The 16,846-nt window shown below is 39.9% G+C and overlaps 2 protein-coding genes across 4 annotated transcripts; both read left to right on the top strand.

Moving 5' to 3' along the window:
- Positions 1 to 69: 69 nt before the first annotated feature.
- Positions 70 to 9,964, top strand: tmc4 (transmembrane channel-like 4). The gene is made up of 16 exons (XM_026184206.1): positions 70 to 199; positions 277 to 463; positions 3,256 to 3,398; positions 3,502 to 3,702; positions 4,240 to 4,313; positions 4,835 to 4,980; positions 5,193 to 5,343; positions 5,486 to 5,644; positions 5,723 to 5,880; positions 6,747 to 6,873; positions 7,374 to 7,471; positions 7,598 to 7,781; positions 7,875 to 8,005; positions 8,171 to 8,326; positions 8,433 to 8,511; positions 9,720 to 9,964. The coding sequence occupies exons 1-16, from the start codon at positions 148 to 150 to the stop codon at positions 9,810 to 9,812; spliced, it is 2,139 nt and encodes a 712-aa protein (XP_026039991.1). The 5' UTR covers positions 70 to 147; the 3' UTR covers positions 9,813 to 9,964.
- A 171-nt stretch (positions 9,965 to 10,135) lies between these two features.
- leng1 (leukocyte receptor cluster (LRC) member 1) lies at positions 10,136 to 16,511 on the top strand. Of its 3 annotated transcripts, none has more exons than XM_026184317.1 (5): positions 10,136 to 10,329; positions 10,547 to 10,719; positions 12,754 to 12,942; positions 15,021 to 15,310; positions 15,446 to 16,511. In XM_026184317.1, the coding sequence occupies exons 2-5, from the start codon at positions 10,588 to 10,590 to the stop codon at positions 15,663 to 15,665; spliced, it is 831 nt and encodes a 276-aa protein (XP_026040102.1). In that variant the 5' UTR covers positions 10,136 to 10,329; positions 10,547 to 10,587; the 3' UTR covers positions 15,666 to 16,511. The 3 variants fall into 3 exon arrangements, with proteins under 3 accessions (XP_026040102.1, XP_026040101.1, XP_026040104.1); XM_026184316.1 differs by having other exon boundaries at positions 10,492 to 10,719; XM_026184319.1 differs by having other exon boundaries at positions 10,137 to 10,226.
- Positions 16,512 to 16,846: the final 335 nt, after the last annotated feature.

Genomic DNA, 16,846 nt, shown 5'->3' with positions numbered 1-16,846 from the left:
GTGAAAGGGGACAACAAGGAAGCAGGTCATGGATACGCAGATTATCCTCACAAGGAAGTGTTTCACTTATTTGTTTGAGTCTGGATTTGTTGTCGGTCAGCTATTAGATGTGATCGTAGAGGAAAACTGTTAACATTCGTCAGAGAGATGGCCGGTGAAATACAGAGACAAAACTCTCATATTTACAATTACATTGGAGGTGATCAGATTTACCTGCTCGTATTTGTTGTTTTGTTTTAAACTCTTAGACGATGTCTGAATGCCTTTCGCTCACAGGAAATGGTTATGACGGTGAGCAGCAGTCACTCAGGCGTCGGCAGGTTTCGTCTCCAGCTCCTGATCAGAGTTATCCTCACTTCAACTGGGACTCAACCCCCGAGGATGAAGATGAAGACAGCGATGGTGGACCCAAACGGGACATCAGGTGTAGTCCCCTGCCCATGCACCTGAGAAGAACTATAAGGTATGAAACTTTCTACTGAATGTTTGGTGGTGACGTTTCAGTAATTCAGTGGAAAAACGGAGAAATAAAGAGAAAGTTAATGGAGAGCCCAGATTTGAGGTCATGGACTAAATTAATGCGAGTAAATTAATGACTAGAGTTTAAAGGTCAGGGAGTCAGCAGTGTATTGCTCGTAAATGATAGCATGTTCCCAAATTTAAACGCGGTCTTAAAGAATGAGTATGTGGCCGATATGAAGCAGAACATTCATCCTCTTACAAATGAAAAACATAATCACCCTTCATCATACACTGTTACTTATCTCACTGTGTTCTGTTACAATAGTATATATTGGACTTTATAACTTCACTTGTGCTTGGGTTTTAACTTTTAGCAGTATATGATAAAAACTTAAGTCATCTAAATAACATGAGTCTTGTAATGGAGCTGGGATAATGTGGATCTGCAAAACACACACAACATAATTTCCAAGTAGATTTCTGGAAGAAAAATCATTCAACGCATAGCTTCATTTAAACCCAATCAATTTCATTAGCTAGTTGTTATAGACAGCTGGTTGTTCATGTATATTAAACTGTACGTGTCTGCCTACAGTTACATCTAGAAACCTAAGGACATGGACACAGTTTGTGTAGGTTTCATAGGTTTCTACACCCTCACAGTGATTTCAAATCAAACAATCAAGACATGATTGAAGTGCAGACTTCCAGCTTTAATCAAGTGGACTTAACAAAAGAGTTGCACTAACTGTTTAGTAATTACAGCCATTTGTATACACAGTCACAGTAATTGCACAGTTGATTGATGAGCAGTTTCATGGCCAGGTGAGGCCTGTTCACTCACTGTTTGATTACAAATTAAGCAGATGAATGATAGTTAGAGTTGATTTCCAGTGTTCACCTTGTATTCAGTAGTCTTTTAATTGAATATATATAATGTTCTAAGAGATGTTGATACAGGCGAAGGAGGCAATAATTAGGCTGAAAATTCAAAATAACCTTTCAGAAAAATGAAATATACTTTAGAAGTCAATAAACTGGTTCATTCCTAAAAAGAAGGATTGCATTGAGCAGCTCAGTAAAACCAAAAAGGCCTGAAAGAAAATATAGGCCAGCTTTTATTATTGTGGTTAAGAAGAAAACACCTTTATAATATCAGCTCTAGTAAAAACAACTTTTGAGGAGGTGTATCATTGTCAAAGTCCACAATCGTGAAACTTCTTCATGAGTGTAAATGCACAGGGTTTACTACAGGGTTCACACCACTGGTCACAAGGAAGAAGAAGGCGGTGGCCATCTATGGGAAAAAACTGTTTGGACAGATGAAACTGAGACGTATCAGAATGATGGGAAGAAAAAGGTTTGGAGAAGGAGAAAAACAGGTCATGTTTGGAGACAAACCACATTATCTGTCACACATGGTGGAGGAAATGTAGCATGCACAGGTATTGCTGCCAGTGGAACCAGTTCACTGGTGTTTATTTATGATGGGACCTCAGATAGAAAGTAGCAGGACCAACTGTGAAGTACAAAACTGTACTCTCTGCTCAAATTCAACAAAGTACTGCAAAACTGATCAGACTGTGTTTCACAGAACAAAAGGATAATCCTCCAAAGCAAACTGTAAAAGTACCCAAAGGTTTTCTCAAGGCAGAGAAATTGGATATCCTTCAATGGGCAAGTCAGTCACCTGATCTCAACCCAACAGATCAGCTTTTCAGATACTAAAGACAAAGTGGATTGAGAAAAACCCCTCAAACCAGCAGCAGCTGGAGGAGGCTGCAGTAAAAGCCTGGCAATCAGAATCAAAATACTTTATTGATCCCTTGGGGAAATTATGTTGGTTACAGCGCTCCAGTACAAACAATAACAAAATCAGGCAATACAAAAAGTAAGAAATAGCACAATATGTACAATATATACATATATATATATATAAGTCACTTACTAATAAATATCTGAATAAGAAAGAAGAGCAGAAGAGCAAAAAGGGTGTAGCTATTGCAGTACACAGTGTATCAGGTGGATGAGTTGTACAGGGAGATGGCAACAGGCAGGAATGATTTCATGTGTCGTTCAGTGGTGCTTTTTGGTAATCTCAGTCTTTCGCTGAACGTGCTCCTGTGGCTAGCTAGCATGGAGTGGGTGGGAGGAGTTATCCAACATTGTCTTTATCCTGGACAACATTCGCCTCTCCATCACCACCCTAAGAGAGCCCAGCTCCATCCCCACAACATTACTGGCCTTGCGGATCACCCAGGTGGGTGTAGACATGATTGAGCAGAGAGATGATGGCGTCATCAGTTCCGAGACGGGGCTGGTAAGCAAATTGAAGGGGATCCTGATGTGACTCCTCAAGGGAAGAAACACAGCATTTGGTGATGTCCAAATACACTTCACGCAGTCGTTGACTGTAAAGGATTTAAAGGAGAATTAAAAAGCGATACTTACATTTAAAATTATGATTATGCAATACGTCTCTGAAAATACGTCTCTATTTATCAAAATGGCTTTAAATTCACAAACTGTCAATGAAAACATTTTTGATACAGCCCCTAAAGCTGAAAGCCTGCACTTCAGTCACATCTTGATTGATTTAAAATCCTCTGCGGTGATGTGCAGAGGCAGAATGACAAAAACTGCTTGTTAATGTATGTATATACTGTGTAAGTGCTATCTAATTCATGTTTATTTAATAATTCTCCTATATATAGTTTATTTTAAATTACTTGGTAATTGTGAGGGAATTTTGAGTTGTTGTAATATAATTTCTTTATTATTTGTCCTTCACAGGGAAGTGCAGCAAATGCGGTCGCCCGCATTTTCCAGAGATGTGTCCTGGAGAGGGAGACAGATGCTGCGTAAACTCAGAAACAAATGCAAAGAATTTCTTTACTTTTTCTCATTGTGGAGGAAGTCAGTGCAAATGATTGGAGGTACACATGCAGTAAATTAATATAAAAGGACAATAAAGGAAGCAGCTCAGTCCCACGCGTTAAGTTTACATTTGAAACAAACCATGTTTCTTTGCCCTCACAGGGAACTTTGGAGGTGGTGTCCAGTCTTACTTCGTGTTCCTTCGCTTCTTGGTGGTTCTGAATTTTGTGTCCTTCTTTCTGATTGCTGGGTTTGTCCTCATTCCCAGTGTTGTCTTCAGATCCACCAACCACCACCAACCAACCACCAACAGCACAGATATCCTCACTGTTAGCAATAACTTGAGTGAAACAAATTGCACCGGTGCGTCCTGTTTCTTCATTTCCTCCTTTTTTCCTTGTTACTCATCTTTTATCACATTTCTTCGTAATTACAACAGGAAGCCTTCTTGCACTTTGCTGCAACAGTTTCCAGGCAACAGCCCTGCATTTGTAGGAGTAAGAGTAGAGAGAGTGGTACCCCTTCTGTTTTCCCTTCAGAAATAAAATGTGGGCTGCTCACCTGTGGATGAGCAGAATATTTATACAAAATTCCACATCTGTGACATTCAAATATATACAAAAATGAGTTTATCCCTAATATCATTTATCATCTCCAGACCTGAAATAGCTTTACAGGATGATGTATGACTTTTCCAAATCCTTTGATTATTTTAAAGCCACATAAGAAACAGATCTTATTTAGACGTTAAATAGTTTCCACTGCAGCTGCATTGAATCTCCCGGTCTCTTTCTGTGTATTTAATTTATTTACAAATATCATAAATTCTTGAGGCAACAGCATGACCTTTATGTTCAGAGGAAGCCTTTTGTTTACTGTGTTTTATTTTTTCAAATCCAGCTAAATGCAAGGTGTATGAAGTTAAGAGCACAACGGAGATCTATCAGTACCTACTCGACTTCCTTTCGGGAACGGTGAGACGTTGAGAGACTTGCAGAATGTATATAGACCTGCACTTTAGTTTGAGGCACTTTAGACTTTCATAGAATTGTCATTCCACTTTCATTCTGCAAAAAGGTGACACCGAGAACACATATAAGGTACAGCTGGAGTAATAATGTCTTTTTGTGTGTGGTGGTTTGAAAATAGAAAGTCACGGGTGTTACTGACACTATGTTGGCATGAGTATGAAAGTAAGGCAGCACACGCAGAACCACAACACTGAAACTAAAGCAGCTAGTTTGAATGAGCTGTGACTCATTTCAGGCTTTACACCTGTGCTTTTCTGCTGCACCTTGTCAAAGTGTTTTATGTGAATGACACTGGTTCCTTTATGCTTTTAGGCTTCACGTTGGAGCTGAAGCCTACAATATAGGCCTAAATAATAAATCTAGCGATATATTGTAGTGAAGAAATTGCACAATTCTCCTGCTTTTATTCTCAGCCGGCAAAATGTAATTGCATCTTGAGCTGGATATTCTTCTCTCCTTTACAGGGTTTTATGGAGTATTCATACCTGTTTTATGGCTACTACAACATCACAGAGATGCCGAACAGGGACTTCTTCTACAACATCCCTCTTGCCTACATCCTCACTGCTGTCTTCTACTTTGCCTTTTGTCTCATCTGCATGATAACACGGTCAGTCCCACGACTGTAACGGCCAGGTTCTTGCTTAGACAGCAAAATTGGGTTTGTTTTACTGAATTCCTGGGGTCTGGAGACACTATAGTTCGTGTTAAACGGATGCATTATGTAAATAAAGGCTGTGTGTTTGCATGTTTAGCTTAGAGTCCTGAGTTCAGTCAGCCTGACTTCTGTCTGTATCCTTTTCACTGGCTGTTCACACACAGGATGGGGACTGCAGCTCGAGTTGCTGTGGCAACGGGAAGCAGCACTGGAGTGAGCAGTTACAGCATGGTCGTGTTCACCGGATGGGACTATAGTTGCCTGGGAGACAGAGCTACCAAACTGAAGCAGAAAAACATCCTCTACCAGCTACAGGTCAGAAGGGATCTATCCTACTTAACAGGATGAAGTGCTGGAAAAGAGAAACGTGACCCACACGTGGCAGCTTTGCTCCACAGTTTCGTATACACGATGTGCCTTCAGGTGACCCCTCATTTCTCTTCTCTCCCTCGGCCAGGTGGATCTGGAGGAGGAGAGTCGAAAGAGACACAAGGCTGATCTGTCAACATCAAAAAAAGTGATTTTATACTCTCTGCGTGTTTTAATGACTTTTCTTTCACTTGGGTTCATTGGAGGAGCTTTCTACGGCATCTATGTGACCACACAGTTCAGCCAGGTAAACGATGTAAAAATAATGATGCCAACATGATCTTCTTGAAGCTCTGGGTGACCATCTCCCATTTCTGCTAAACAGAATAGGGCTGATGAGCAAGGGATCCTTGGCTTTATTATTCAGTATCTCCCGTCCATGGTCATCACTGCTGGAAACTTTGTGGTGCCTCTGCTGTGTGACAAGATCGCCTTAGTAGAGCAATACTCCCCCAGCACTACTATCATATTGGCTCTCTTAAGGTTTGTGAGAAAGAGATTATGTCACATGCATTTAATTTGTTTGTGTTTGTAATGCTTGAAAAAAAAAATCTGATCAGTCGCTCCAAGCCCATATCTTCTTATCACAAATACACAATGAGATATGACAAACTCCAGCAAATGTGGAAATTTTTATTGTAAATAAGAGAGTAAATGCAGAATTATAACACTATAACAACTATTGATAATAATGATGCTGCTGCACCTATTTTAAAAATTGACCAGAATATTAAACACAATAAATATTTTACTCACTTTAATCATAGTACTATAACTAGGCCCATAATTATCAAGACTGCCTAGCTTGCCAGGTTCATCCTTAACGACTGGCTCTAACAGAGCAGACAATAATGGGTCTAGTCACAAGCCATGGATCAAACAAACAGCAAAATGTTAAATGCCTGATGATAAATATGATCTAACCCACATGTTTTATTATCTGGCCACTATGGCTATACACAAGCTGCTATAATGCTTTTGCCATGATTCTCCAATATAGTGTGCAATACGAAGGAAATTATGCTGCAATCACCACCTTACCTGTTCTACAATTCAATTTCAGCTCAGGTTACTTCGTGTGGCACGTCCTTCAGTTTTAAAAAAAATACTAGCTCACCCTGGCTCCCACACAACTTACATCAGCTAAAACGTTGTTCATGGGGCCCTCAAGGTAAAATAAACACAAAAAACAGCTTAAAACCTTCCCTGCTTTAAACCTGGTCATTAGTTTTATGTAACAAACTTGTAAATATGGTAGTGTATCCTTATCTGTGTTGAGTTATCAAGTAAGATTAGTGTGAAATTAAAATTAGATGAATGAAAATGACCCATTTCTCTTCCACACCCAGGGCAGTGTTTCTGCGTCTGGTGAGTCTGGGCGTCCTCCTCTACACCCTGTGGAGTCAGATCACCTGCTACCCTAACGAGCTCAAAGGAAACTGTACACTGTGCGGGTACAACTACAAAGAATTCCAAGTAATTATATTACTGATCTTCATTTTCAGAGTGTAACAGCGCGGAGGGGGTCCTATATGACAGACCTTCTGTTGTTTGTGTTTAAGTTGTCTGTCATGAGAAAAAGCAGTGCTTTCAGTTTGTTGCTGGATCAAGACTTTGCTGGGTAAATTAAACAGGATCCCTTGAAGGCTTCGACGTGCAAAAGAAAAACTGACAGAATAATTGAACTGGAAACTCATTTACACTCCGTTTGTATTTTAAAAAGTCATAAACAATAATGGTAAAGCATGTCAGGTTTTTCAGTAAATATTTTTTGATCTCTTGGGGAGAACAGTAGCAGCTCTGCGACTGCCTCGTTCCGCTGACGGAGGCTTGAGTAAAATACAAAACGCGCTCTTTAACAGCTGCTATAACAGCCTGTGTGTGCAGACAAAGAGGTTAACACAACAGTAACATCAGCTTTGAATATATTCAGCATGTCCACACTGAAAGACAATCTTATCTTTTCTTATTGGTAGTGCTGGGAAACACGTGTGGGGCAGGAAATGTACAAGCTCACAATGTTTGACCTCCTCATCACCGTTGCTGTTTTTCTGCTGGTTGAATTTCCACGCAGGTACTTTTTATAGCATAAAGATATGAGTCGTATTAATGCACATCATGCAAATGCATGCTGTATATTTGAATACTGGTCAATCAGTCTTGTGTTCAGCTATGTAGTGTTTTTTTGTGTATGTGGTAGGCTTGTGGTGGATAACTGTTCCTGTAAGCCTGTTCAGTGGGTGGGGCGGCAGGAGTTTGTGGTTCCCTCCAATGTGCTTGGCCTGGTTTATGGTCAGACTGTGGTCTGGGTGGGAGCTCTTTTTTGCCCTCTGCTGCCCGCCATCAACACCTTGAAGTTTGTCATCCTGTTTTACTGCAAGAAGGTGAGGCTCTAGCTTTAACACCGCCAACACGTCACACATTGCTTGGTGATTGTGTCCCTAATCCACTATTAAATTGCCACTTTCCCCCCGCAGATAACACTCTTCCAAAACTGTCGGCCAGCGCTGAGGACGTTTCGTTCTACCACCTCCACCTTCTTTTTTCTGGTGGTGCTCCTGTTTGGATGGGGTTTGGCAACAGTTGTCTTGATTTACAGTCTTTCTGAGTGAGTGTTTCATACTTACCTGTAACAGTTGCAACACAACTGCTTTTTCTGCATCACCGTAAGAAAACTTGCTGTCTTGCTATACTTGCTATAAACTTTGCATGAAAACATTTTTCATGTTATTTAACATTGCTGAGGACAAGTGTGTCCCTCTTCCTCAAACAGGATCCGTCCCTCTTACGGTTGTGGTCCTTTCCACTCATCCAGTACCATGTGGTCAACTGTTCCAGACTCATTCAGCAATCTCTCTAACGTCACACAGGAGTTTCTCTTCTTCGTCGGCTCCCAGGCGTTCTCCATCCCTCTTTTTGCATTAGCAATGTGCGTGAACTCTCAGTATGCTATTTGTGTAATGATGACCTGCATATTAAATAGTCCTTACTGTGCATTTCATGGAGTAATATTATGTCTCTCTTCTCCCTGGCAGTGTGGTGATGTGCTATGTCGTAGCTTTAGCAACTGTCTATGGGAGAAGCATTGCACTGCTAAAAGCTCAGCTTAAACTGGTAAACTGCTTTATTATTATTACTATTATTATTATTAGATAAAGTCATGTACTTAAGGAAAAAGCCAAAGAAGGAAAGTAAATACACCCTCTTTCAATTGTTCAGGACATAGTAACAAAAAAAATCATCTGGTCCTTATCAGACTCTAACATGATGTATTACACCATGTGATTACTTAACAAAAATTATGCCAAAATGCAGAAGCGCTGTGTGACAAACTAGGTACAACTAGGTACACTTCCTGATTCAGTAGCTGTTAGAACTGTATGACTTTATTAGTCTCTCACATTGTTATGAAGGAATTTTGGCCCACCACAGCTTTTCAATATGTTTAAGGTTAGGAATTTGACTGGACAATTGCAGCACCTTGACTCTTTTCTTTGTCAACCATTCAGTTATAGATTTGCTGCTGTTCTTGGGATCACTGTCCTGCTGCATGACCCAAATTCAGCCAAGCTTTAGCTGTCAGACAGATGGTCTCATAGTTGACTCTAGAATACTTTGGTATACAGAGGAGTTTAAGGTTGACTCAATCACTGCAAAGTGCTCAGGTCCAGTGGGTGCAAATAACAAGCACAAATCATTACCCCTCCAGCACCGTGCTGGACAGTTGGTTTGAAATGTTTGTGCTGATATGCTGTGCCTGGTTTTCACCAAACATGATGCTACACATTATGGTCAAGGATCGCCACTTTGGTCTAAACTGAACAAAGGACATTGTTTCAGAAGTCTTAAGGTTTGTTTAGACTTAAGCTGTGTTGCCATGATTTACAGTAAATAGGCTTTCTCCTGGCAACCTTTCCAAACGAGCCAGTCTTTTTAAACTGTACTGTCAGTTTTCTACAACTGCTTCTGCATCATGTTTCAGTATTTGTTACAAAATGAAACAGTCTAATATATAATAACTTTCTGCTTGTGTGTATTTACATTAACTTAATTTTAAAACCTGCCGAGGATTAATATCATGTGTTGATAGGTAAAATCTTGGAATTCAAAGAGGATGCATTCACAGGCACTTTACAACAACTACACACAGTCCAGTCCAAATATACAAACCTATCTGCGTTAATTACCTTACAGTTTATAATGACCCTACAGTCCCGAAATTAAATGGTGATCTTTTATATACGTCATTAGGCTTCACTTTGAAACAGTAAGTTAAATGGTTTCCTGATTCTCACATGGACTTATGAGTTTTTGGTTTACAGGAGAGCCGTGACAAACAGTTCCTGATCAAGCAGATTGAGAGCCTGAGTCGGCAAGCTCATATACCGACACATCATGCAGGAGTACAAGATTGAACACGACATATGGGCAAGGATCTACCGTCTTGAAAACAACATAATAAGACTTGTTTTTATGTTTATAATTTAATGCAGGCTAGGTTTTACCACACACGTCTGCACGAAGATAACTGTATTAAAAGTTGTGATTTTTTTTAAAGGAATACATAAAGAAGGAGAATTAAAACTTTATCGTTATTAGAGTATAACATTTCCACTATGTAAATAGATTAGTGCCTTTTCTGTCTGTCCTTCAAAGCAGATATTCTTTTCTTTACATAATAAAATAAAATGAGAAACATAACAGCCCCCTCTGCTGTCGCCATTGTGTTATTGCTTCAACATGGAGCTACTGTTTACTTCCTGTTTGGGTCTGCCTGTTCCTGTGAGGTCCTGCTACCTGTCCAACAAGAACAATTCTTCACTCAACAAGTTGGTGACAGTGCCTGGGCCCTGTTTTAGAGAGTAAAATGTTAAAAAAATATTGCTAAATTGGCGGAAATGTGATATCTATGCGTGGTGCTGAGTCCTTAAGGTAAAGTAGATGTGGAAAGTAGCAAACATCGGCTAACATTATCTCGTTAGCTCTGCCTCTTGGGAGGTCAAAGCTGCAAATATAAAGTTTGTTTTTGTATATTTATATATTTTTATTCTATTTTCCGCTTTGGGGCATTGACGCATTTCCTTCCACAACTAGCGGCTTTATTTGGGGGAACTTATTCACGTTTTCCTTCCACTTTTGCCGCTGCTAGCCGACTGCTAACCTATAGTAGTAACAGTCGCCAAGGGAACAATGAACATCCTTCCGAAGAAGAGCTGGCATGTCCGCAACAAAGACAACGTCGCTCGAGTGCGGAGGGACGAGGCCCAGGCAGCAGAGGAGGAGCGCGAGGCCAAGCGTCGCGTGGAACGCGCGGAGCAAGAGGTGACTCCGGGTGGATGACCGTGGCGTGCTGTTACTGTACATACTTTTTGCTCTGTTTCCCATGTAGTTTGAGCAGGATACCTCAAATTCAAACCAGATATGATCAGAAGCAAGGTTACTAACTTGAACAACATAAAAAAAAGTACTCATTTATAATAAAAGTATACAGTAAATGTCCTTTTTCAGTAGGGCCTACCTGAGATGCTCTTAGTCCAACCCTAGTTACAAAAAAGTTAGAATACTGTGTAAAGTGTTGCTGAAAACAGTGAGGATTTTTAAATTAAGTAAACCTAAATATACCTTGAAGCACTGATGGTACCTTTCCAGATTTGCAAGCTGCCAGTTCCATAGGCACTAATGCACACGTTGTACCTTGAGAAACAGTTTCTACTGTGCCTCAGTCCATTTTGAATAGGCTTTGGCCCAGAGAAGGCAGCGTTTTTGTATCATGTTCACATATGGCTACTTTGAAGTGTAACAGTAATTTCTGAAAGTGTTCCTGAACCCATGCAGTGACTCCATGACAGAATCCTGCCTATTTTTACTGCACTGTTGCCTGTGTTGCCAAAAATCACAGGCATTTAGTATTGATATTCAAAGTCTTTGTAACTTTACATTTAGGAGCTTTATGCTGAAATTGGTACACAACTTGTAGACACAGTTTTTGCATATCCAGTCATGTTACTGAGCGGTTGGCAGTTAACTTAGTTGCAAAATATTCCTCTAGCTGTTTCCTTTTAGTTAAGCTTACTTTTCCAGCCTTTTGTTACCACTGTCCCAACTTTTTGAGATCTGTTGCTGCCAACAAAATCATTTAAAACATTGGTTATAAACAACAATAACAGTTGTGAATAAAAATTGCAAAATGCAAATTAAGGCATTCTCTTTTTAATCTACATTTTGCACAATAAATAAAAATGTAGAATATTAAAGCTTTTTATAATGGGATGGAAATCTAAAAAATAAATATATTAAAAAGGCAGAATTATTTTGAAATCAAATGTATTACAGAAAAGTTACCCAAAAACAATAATGTCAGTACTGTACATTAAAGTAAAGGACAGGAAACGTGAGATGACATTGAAGTAGCTCAGTATCACAGGGGGTAAAATGTAGTGGGCCGTGCAGAGCCGGAATAAAATGTTATCATGCGAGAACAGATTGTTCTCTGCTACACTTATGTGTTGCATTGCAGAGATTATTAGGGTTTTACTGTATTTAAAGAAGCTTTGAGCCCATCAGTGAGGGTTTTTTTTGCCATCCACTGTCACTAAAAATATTTTTAACCATTTTATTTAACTTATTAAAGCTTAAAATAAATTTTTGTTGATCAAATAGACAAAATGTATTGGAAAACATATAGACCTTTGATACGTTAAGTAACCCAGATGTCCAGAACCCCTTAAAAGGCCCACACTGAGACAGGAAACACCCTGCTTTTATGAAACAACAGAGTGAAAGCAGACTAAATATTAGCAACCACGTATGCATTATAATAGGTAGAGTGTAAGCATCAGATACTGTCCTTGTTGACTGCTGATTAGCATTGTTTCTCTGATGTGTCAGCTAACTTTTGTGCTGACTAAATGTTCAAACGGTGTAGTGATCTTTTCTTTATTTCCCCTGCCAAAAAAGGGTGGATAGTTAATGGTAAAAATATGTAATATACTAATTAAAAAACAAACAAGTTGTTATTTTAAACATCAGTATTGGTCCAGAGTTTTGCAATCACTGCATCCCTAATAGATCTCTCACTAGTGCACGCCTATCCTCTACAATTGTAAAAAACAACACATTTACTGTTGTATGCTGTCTTTTGTTAATATTTTAAAAAAAAAAAACAACACCTGGAAATCAATGCTAACATTTCCTGTGTGTTACTATTCAGATTGGTGTAAATGTACTGTACGTCTCTAAATTGGCACCAGTAGAAAACTTAAGTATTTATGATTTGAGTTTAGTTTTTTATTATGAAGGTTAAATAAGCTTTGCCGTGCCCATGAATGTCCTTTAATTGTTGTTCATTGTTTACAGGCACGTACAGAGTATCTGAGAAGGAAAGCCCGAGCTGCTCTTCAGCCAACAGGAGGAAGCAGAGATGATGGTGATGAGGAACAGGGTGGAGGAAGTGGAGCTCTGGAGCATCTCAATCTTTTCCCCCTGGAGGAGTCCTCGGAGAAGAAGGGGAATGAGGAGTATCTCAGGGAAAAGAAAGAGGAAAAGGTGTCCGTGCTGCTGCTTCTGTCAGTCTTCTCTTTCATGCTTTTCTTTTGCTCTGACGTAGCAGCTGAATGATAGCAAAGCTTTTGCAAGTTTGGTACCACATCTGGGTTCAGTGTCCTGCATGGTCTGTGGTTGCAGGTCCAGTGCTGAATACCATTTACATTTTCATTTTTTCCATTAAAAACCTTTAGTAGTTAGGAGTGGATCTGCAAAATCTTGCTTTTCAGCTCAGTCACAAAAATGCTAAATGCTTTGTATGTTTTTGAAATGTTGCCAGAGAAAAGATGATTCTTATCTAATCTCATCATTAGTGGGTGTAGTTTTCTCAGATGTCATTTGAGTGGTTTGTTATCACCACACTTTAAAAAGCAATGCAATCAGTTTAAATTTTTGTCTTGTTGTCATCATACCTGCTATTCTATTCTGCAGCCCAGTGCCAGTATGTATGCATGCAGCGTAAATAGATGCAGCATGAGACGGGTGGGAAATTAATTCAGACAGACAATATAAATACAAGTTAAAGCCCGTGGATGTGATCAAGGCTTTCCAATCACAGGTCAGAAAATGCCAAAATGCTGCTGATGGCAAAGCAGAGGCACTTTAGTACCATTTACATTTATTTAATGATTTGCTGAAGTATATTAGTTTATTGTGTGTCCTGTTTTAATAGCAGAGAATATCCATAACAGTTGTTGTGTTTTAGTTAATTAAAATTTTTTGCTTCAGTAAATTCAGAACTCAACAGGAAGTTGAATTTTTGAAGTGGTGTGGTGGGAAACACCTTGGTGCATAATGAGATAGGCTACACTCAGGCTACGTCCACACTAATGCGTTGTCGTTTGAAAACGCATTGTTTTCTCTCTGTTTCGGCCTCCTGTCCACACTGAGACAGCGTTTTTGCTGATGGAAAACGCAGCATTTTGAAAACGCTCTCAAAAACATTTCTGGTTTCCTTGGTAACCTTTCATGTATATACATATGTGTATATGCACTACTTCCAAACACTTTGTATAAGCACTTTCTTTCTTTCAAGAACACCTACTAATTGTATGTCACGTTGCTGTATTGAGTGTTTGGATTTCAAAAGGGATATTGTCAGCCACGATTTATCACCTAATGCTGATTTCCTGTTGCCACTAGCTGTCGTGCTGACTTTGTGTAGATGTCTCCAGACTCGCTTCCAGGACGTCAAGCTCAGGACAGAGTGGACAGTGTACATTTGAGTTATAAGAGCTTTTTGTGGCAACTAATCAAAATTTGCTGAGCTGACATGGACGCACCAGACAACACAAACTCAAAAACTTCTTAGTTTGGCATTGCCAAGGTCTTTAGATTAAAGTTCTCTAAGAGGAGTTTGATAAAGTGTACTGCCTGAAAAAAAGCATTTTACATTTAACACTGGACTTCCTGTTGGGTTTAGAGCATGTCTCCAAGAGGCTTTTTTTCTAAATATTGCAGGTTTAAGTCAGGCTACAGAATTTCATACATGTAAGTGAAACTTGTTATTGTTTTTTTTATATTTAGCACCAGAAACTATTTTTCCCACACCCACAGGCCAAACCTACAAAATACAAAAACTTTTACCAGTTTCGTACCTTTCAAACTTTCCTACCCCATCAACAACTTCCTGTTTTAACAATATGAAGCTAAAATAGAGACCAATCAAAAAGCAGTTCATCTGCTCTTCTAGACCTTTTCGACTTTAGCTTGAAATACGGTCGAGAGTATCAGGTCGCATTTTTTCCCACTGTTTTCCTTTATCACACAACAAGAAATAGTTTGCTTTTGACATCTTCCCACTGCTGGTTTTATGTGAGGGAGCTGCTCAAATAGCACACAGCATGCGGCACACATGATGCCTCAGACAGTTAGCTCTGCTATTTGCACTTAGGAACAAGTACTATGGAGCTCGTGGAAGGTTAAAGACAGGTTAATGTCCCGTCTGGCTACTCAGATATTTACATTCTCCTATCTGTTGGGCATTGTATAAACAAAACAAACACATGTATAAACAAAAAGTGTGCTACAGTAATGAAAAAAATAACACAAAATATTTGTTTTCTGTTGTTGCTTTCTAGGAGAAGCAGGAAAGAGCCATTGGCTTACTGGTGTCATTGGGACCCCAGCCGGGGTCTGAGGTCACGCCGTGGTATCTGAAAAGCAGCAAAGACAAAGAGGAGAGCAAAGAAAAAGAAAAGAGAAAAGGGATAAGTGAAGAGGAGAGAGAGAAGAAGGATCGTAGACTGAAGGATAGTTTGGATCCTTTGAAAGATATGAAGAAAGCTCTCGGAGAGAAAGACAGAAAGGAGCACAAGAGCAAGAAAAAGGAAAAAAGAGACAAAGGGGAAAAGAGGAGCAGCGGCGAGAGGTAAGAATACCAGTATTGATTGTCTGGAAGTTTTATCCCCCTTAGTATTTTACTGGGGCTCAAGTCAAATTAAAGCGATCTTGTGGTGAATATCAAAGCAGGTCGGTAACAAAATGTCTGTCTGGTCTCTTCCAGCTCGATAGAAAGGTTACGTGCTGAGCGTTTACAGAGGGAGGCTGAGGAAAGGAGGAGAGCCCAGGCACTTCTGGAGCAGAGGAGCGGCAAAGGAAAGGAGCCTGGGAGGGAAGTGAGCGAGAGGGAGAGGCCTTACAACAGCGCATACTTCCCAGAACTAGCCCGAAAGCGACAAAGGCGGGACCGGGAGAGCTGGAGAGATGAGATTTTAAAATCCTGAGCTCTCTTTGCTGTTTACAGACTCCAAATAAAGACGTTCACAGGACGGCGTCACTGTGAACTCACTATGATACAAACAGAAAGTCTGAGCCTTCAGCGTTGTGATCGTTTATTTTTATTTATTATTTGTTACTCGCATGAGGGGCAGAGGTCAAATTTATCTGCAGAGTTTTACCCATGAACACATCAGCAGGGCAGATGGCCCATCACAGGGGGCTTGATGCTCAGCACGCCAGCAAAGACAGCGCTGTGTGAACAGCTGTTAGCAGGACATATACAGTAACAATCTAAAGAGTCTGTTAATCTAAAAACATTTACATTAAATCGTCTTCTGCGATGGTTTGAGTTACTAGTTTTAGGCCATTTCCATACATGCATGCATCCACCTCCTGCAGGTCTTCTGAGGGAGAGACTGAGACATTCCCAAACCAGAGAAAGAGGGATATAATGATTTAATTTCTCCAGCATACTCTGGGTCAAACCCAAGGTTTGCTCTTGGTAGGACATGTCCAAAACATTTAACCTAGGAGGCATCATATTCAGATGACCGATCCACCTCAGCAGGCTCCTTTAGATGTGGAGGAGTAGCGGCTGTGCTCAGAGTACTTCCAGAATGACAGAGCTCCTCACCCTGACTCTAAAGAAGCGCTTCAGAGGAAGATCATCTCCACGGCTCGTATCTTCGACAACTCTTCTCTTCACCGATCCAAATCCCTTATAATGTATGATTATCAAATATAAACAAAAATCATAATTAATATTTTCAGTATTCTGTGACACTGCTGGTTTAAAGAAACACTGTAAATGTCAATGGCAACAATAAAAGTATTATTATTTCCAGGAAAAAGCTCTCTCTCTACTCATCTTTGAGGCGAACTGACCGTTTCTCTATTTTGTGTATGTGTTTAATGTATATCATGCATCACTCACAGAAAAAGAAAAAACACAGGTAGAACTGTTGAAATTACTGACGACTGCTTCAGTTTCGGGGTCATGCCGCTGTGCTGACTCACACTCACAGTTTACAGGATGCTCGAATAGAGCAGAGCCATCGCTAACGTTCATAGTAACACTCGTGCTTTTCCTAATAGGAGAACACGGCTGTGAAAAAATGACCTTTTGTGTGTGTGACGGTGACCAGAACAAAGGATTTGAGATTTTACAGGCATATGCTGTGGAAAT

The sequence above is a fragment of the Astatotilapia calliptera genome, chromosome 11 (assembly GCF_900246225.1).
Source record: "Astatotilapia calliptera chromosome 11, fAstCal1.2, whole genome shotgun sequence".
Taxonomy (NCBI): domain Eukaryota; kingdom Metazoa; phylum Chordata; class Actinopteri; order Cichliformes; family Cichlidae; genus Astatotilapia; species Astatotilapia calliptera.
This window is presented reverse-complemented; position numbering and strand designations above follow the sequence as displayed.

Bases quoted from the DNA above. Each gene is read 5' to 3' on its own strand.
- tmc4 (XM_026184206.1), top strand. From the start codon at position 148: ATGGCCGGTGAAATACAGAGACAAAACTCTCATATTTACAATTACATT. The intron at 464-3,255 runs GTATGAAACTTT...TGTCCTTCACAG, and splicing joins CACCTGAGAAGAACTATAAG to GGAAGTGCAGCAAATGCGGT. The intron at 4,981-5,192 runs GTCAGTCCCACG...GTTCACACACAG, and splicing joins CTCATCTGCATGATAACACG to GATGGGGACTGCAGCTCGAG.
- leng1 (XM_026184317.1), top strand. From the start codon at position 10,588: ATGAACATCCTTCCGAAGAAGAGCTGGCATGTCCGCAACAAAGACAAC. The intron at 12,943-15,020 runs GTGTCCGTGCTG...GTTGCTTTCTAG, and splicing joins GGGAAAAGAAAGAGGAAAAG to GAGAAGCAGGAAAGAGCCAT. The intron at 15,311-15,445 runs GTAAGAATACCA...GGTCTCTTCCAG, and splicing joins AAGAGGAGCAGCGGCGAGAG to CTCGATAGAAAGGTTACGTG.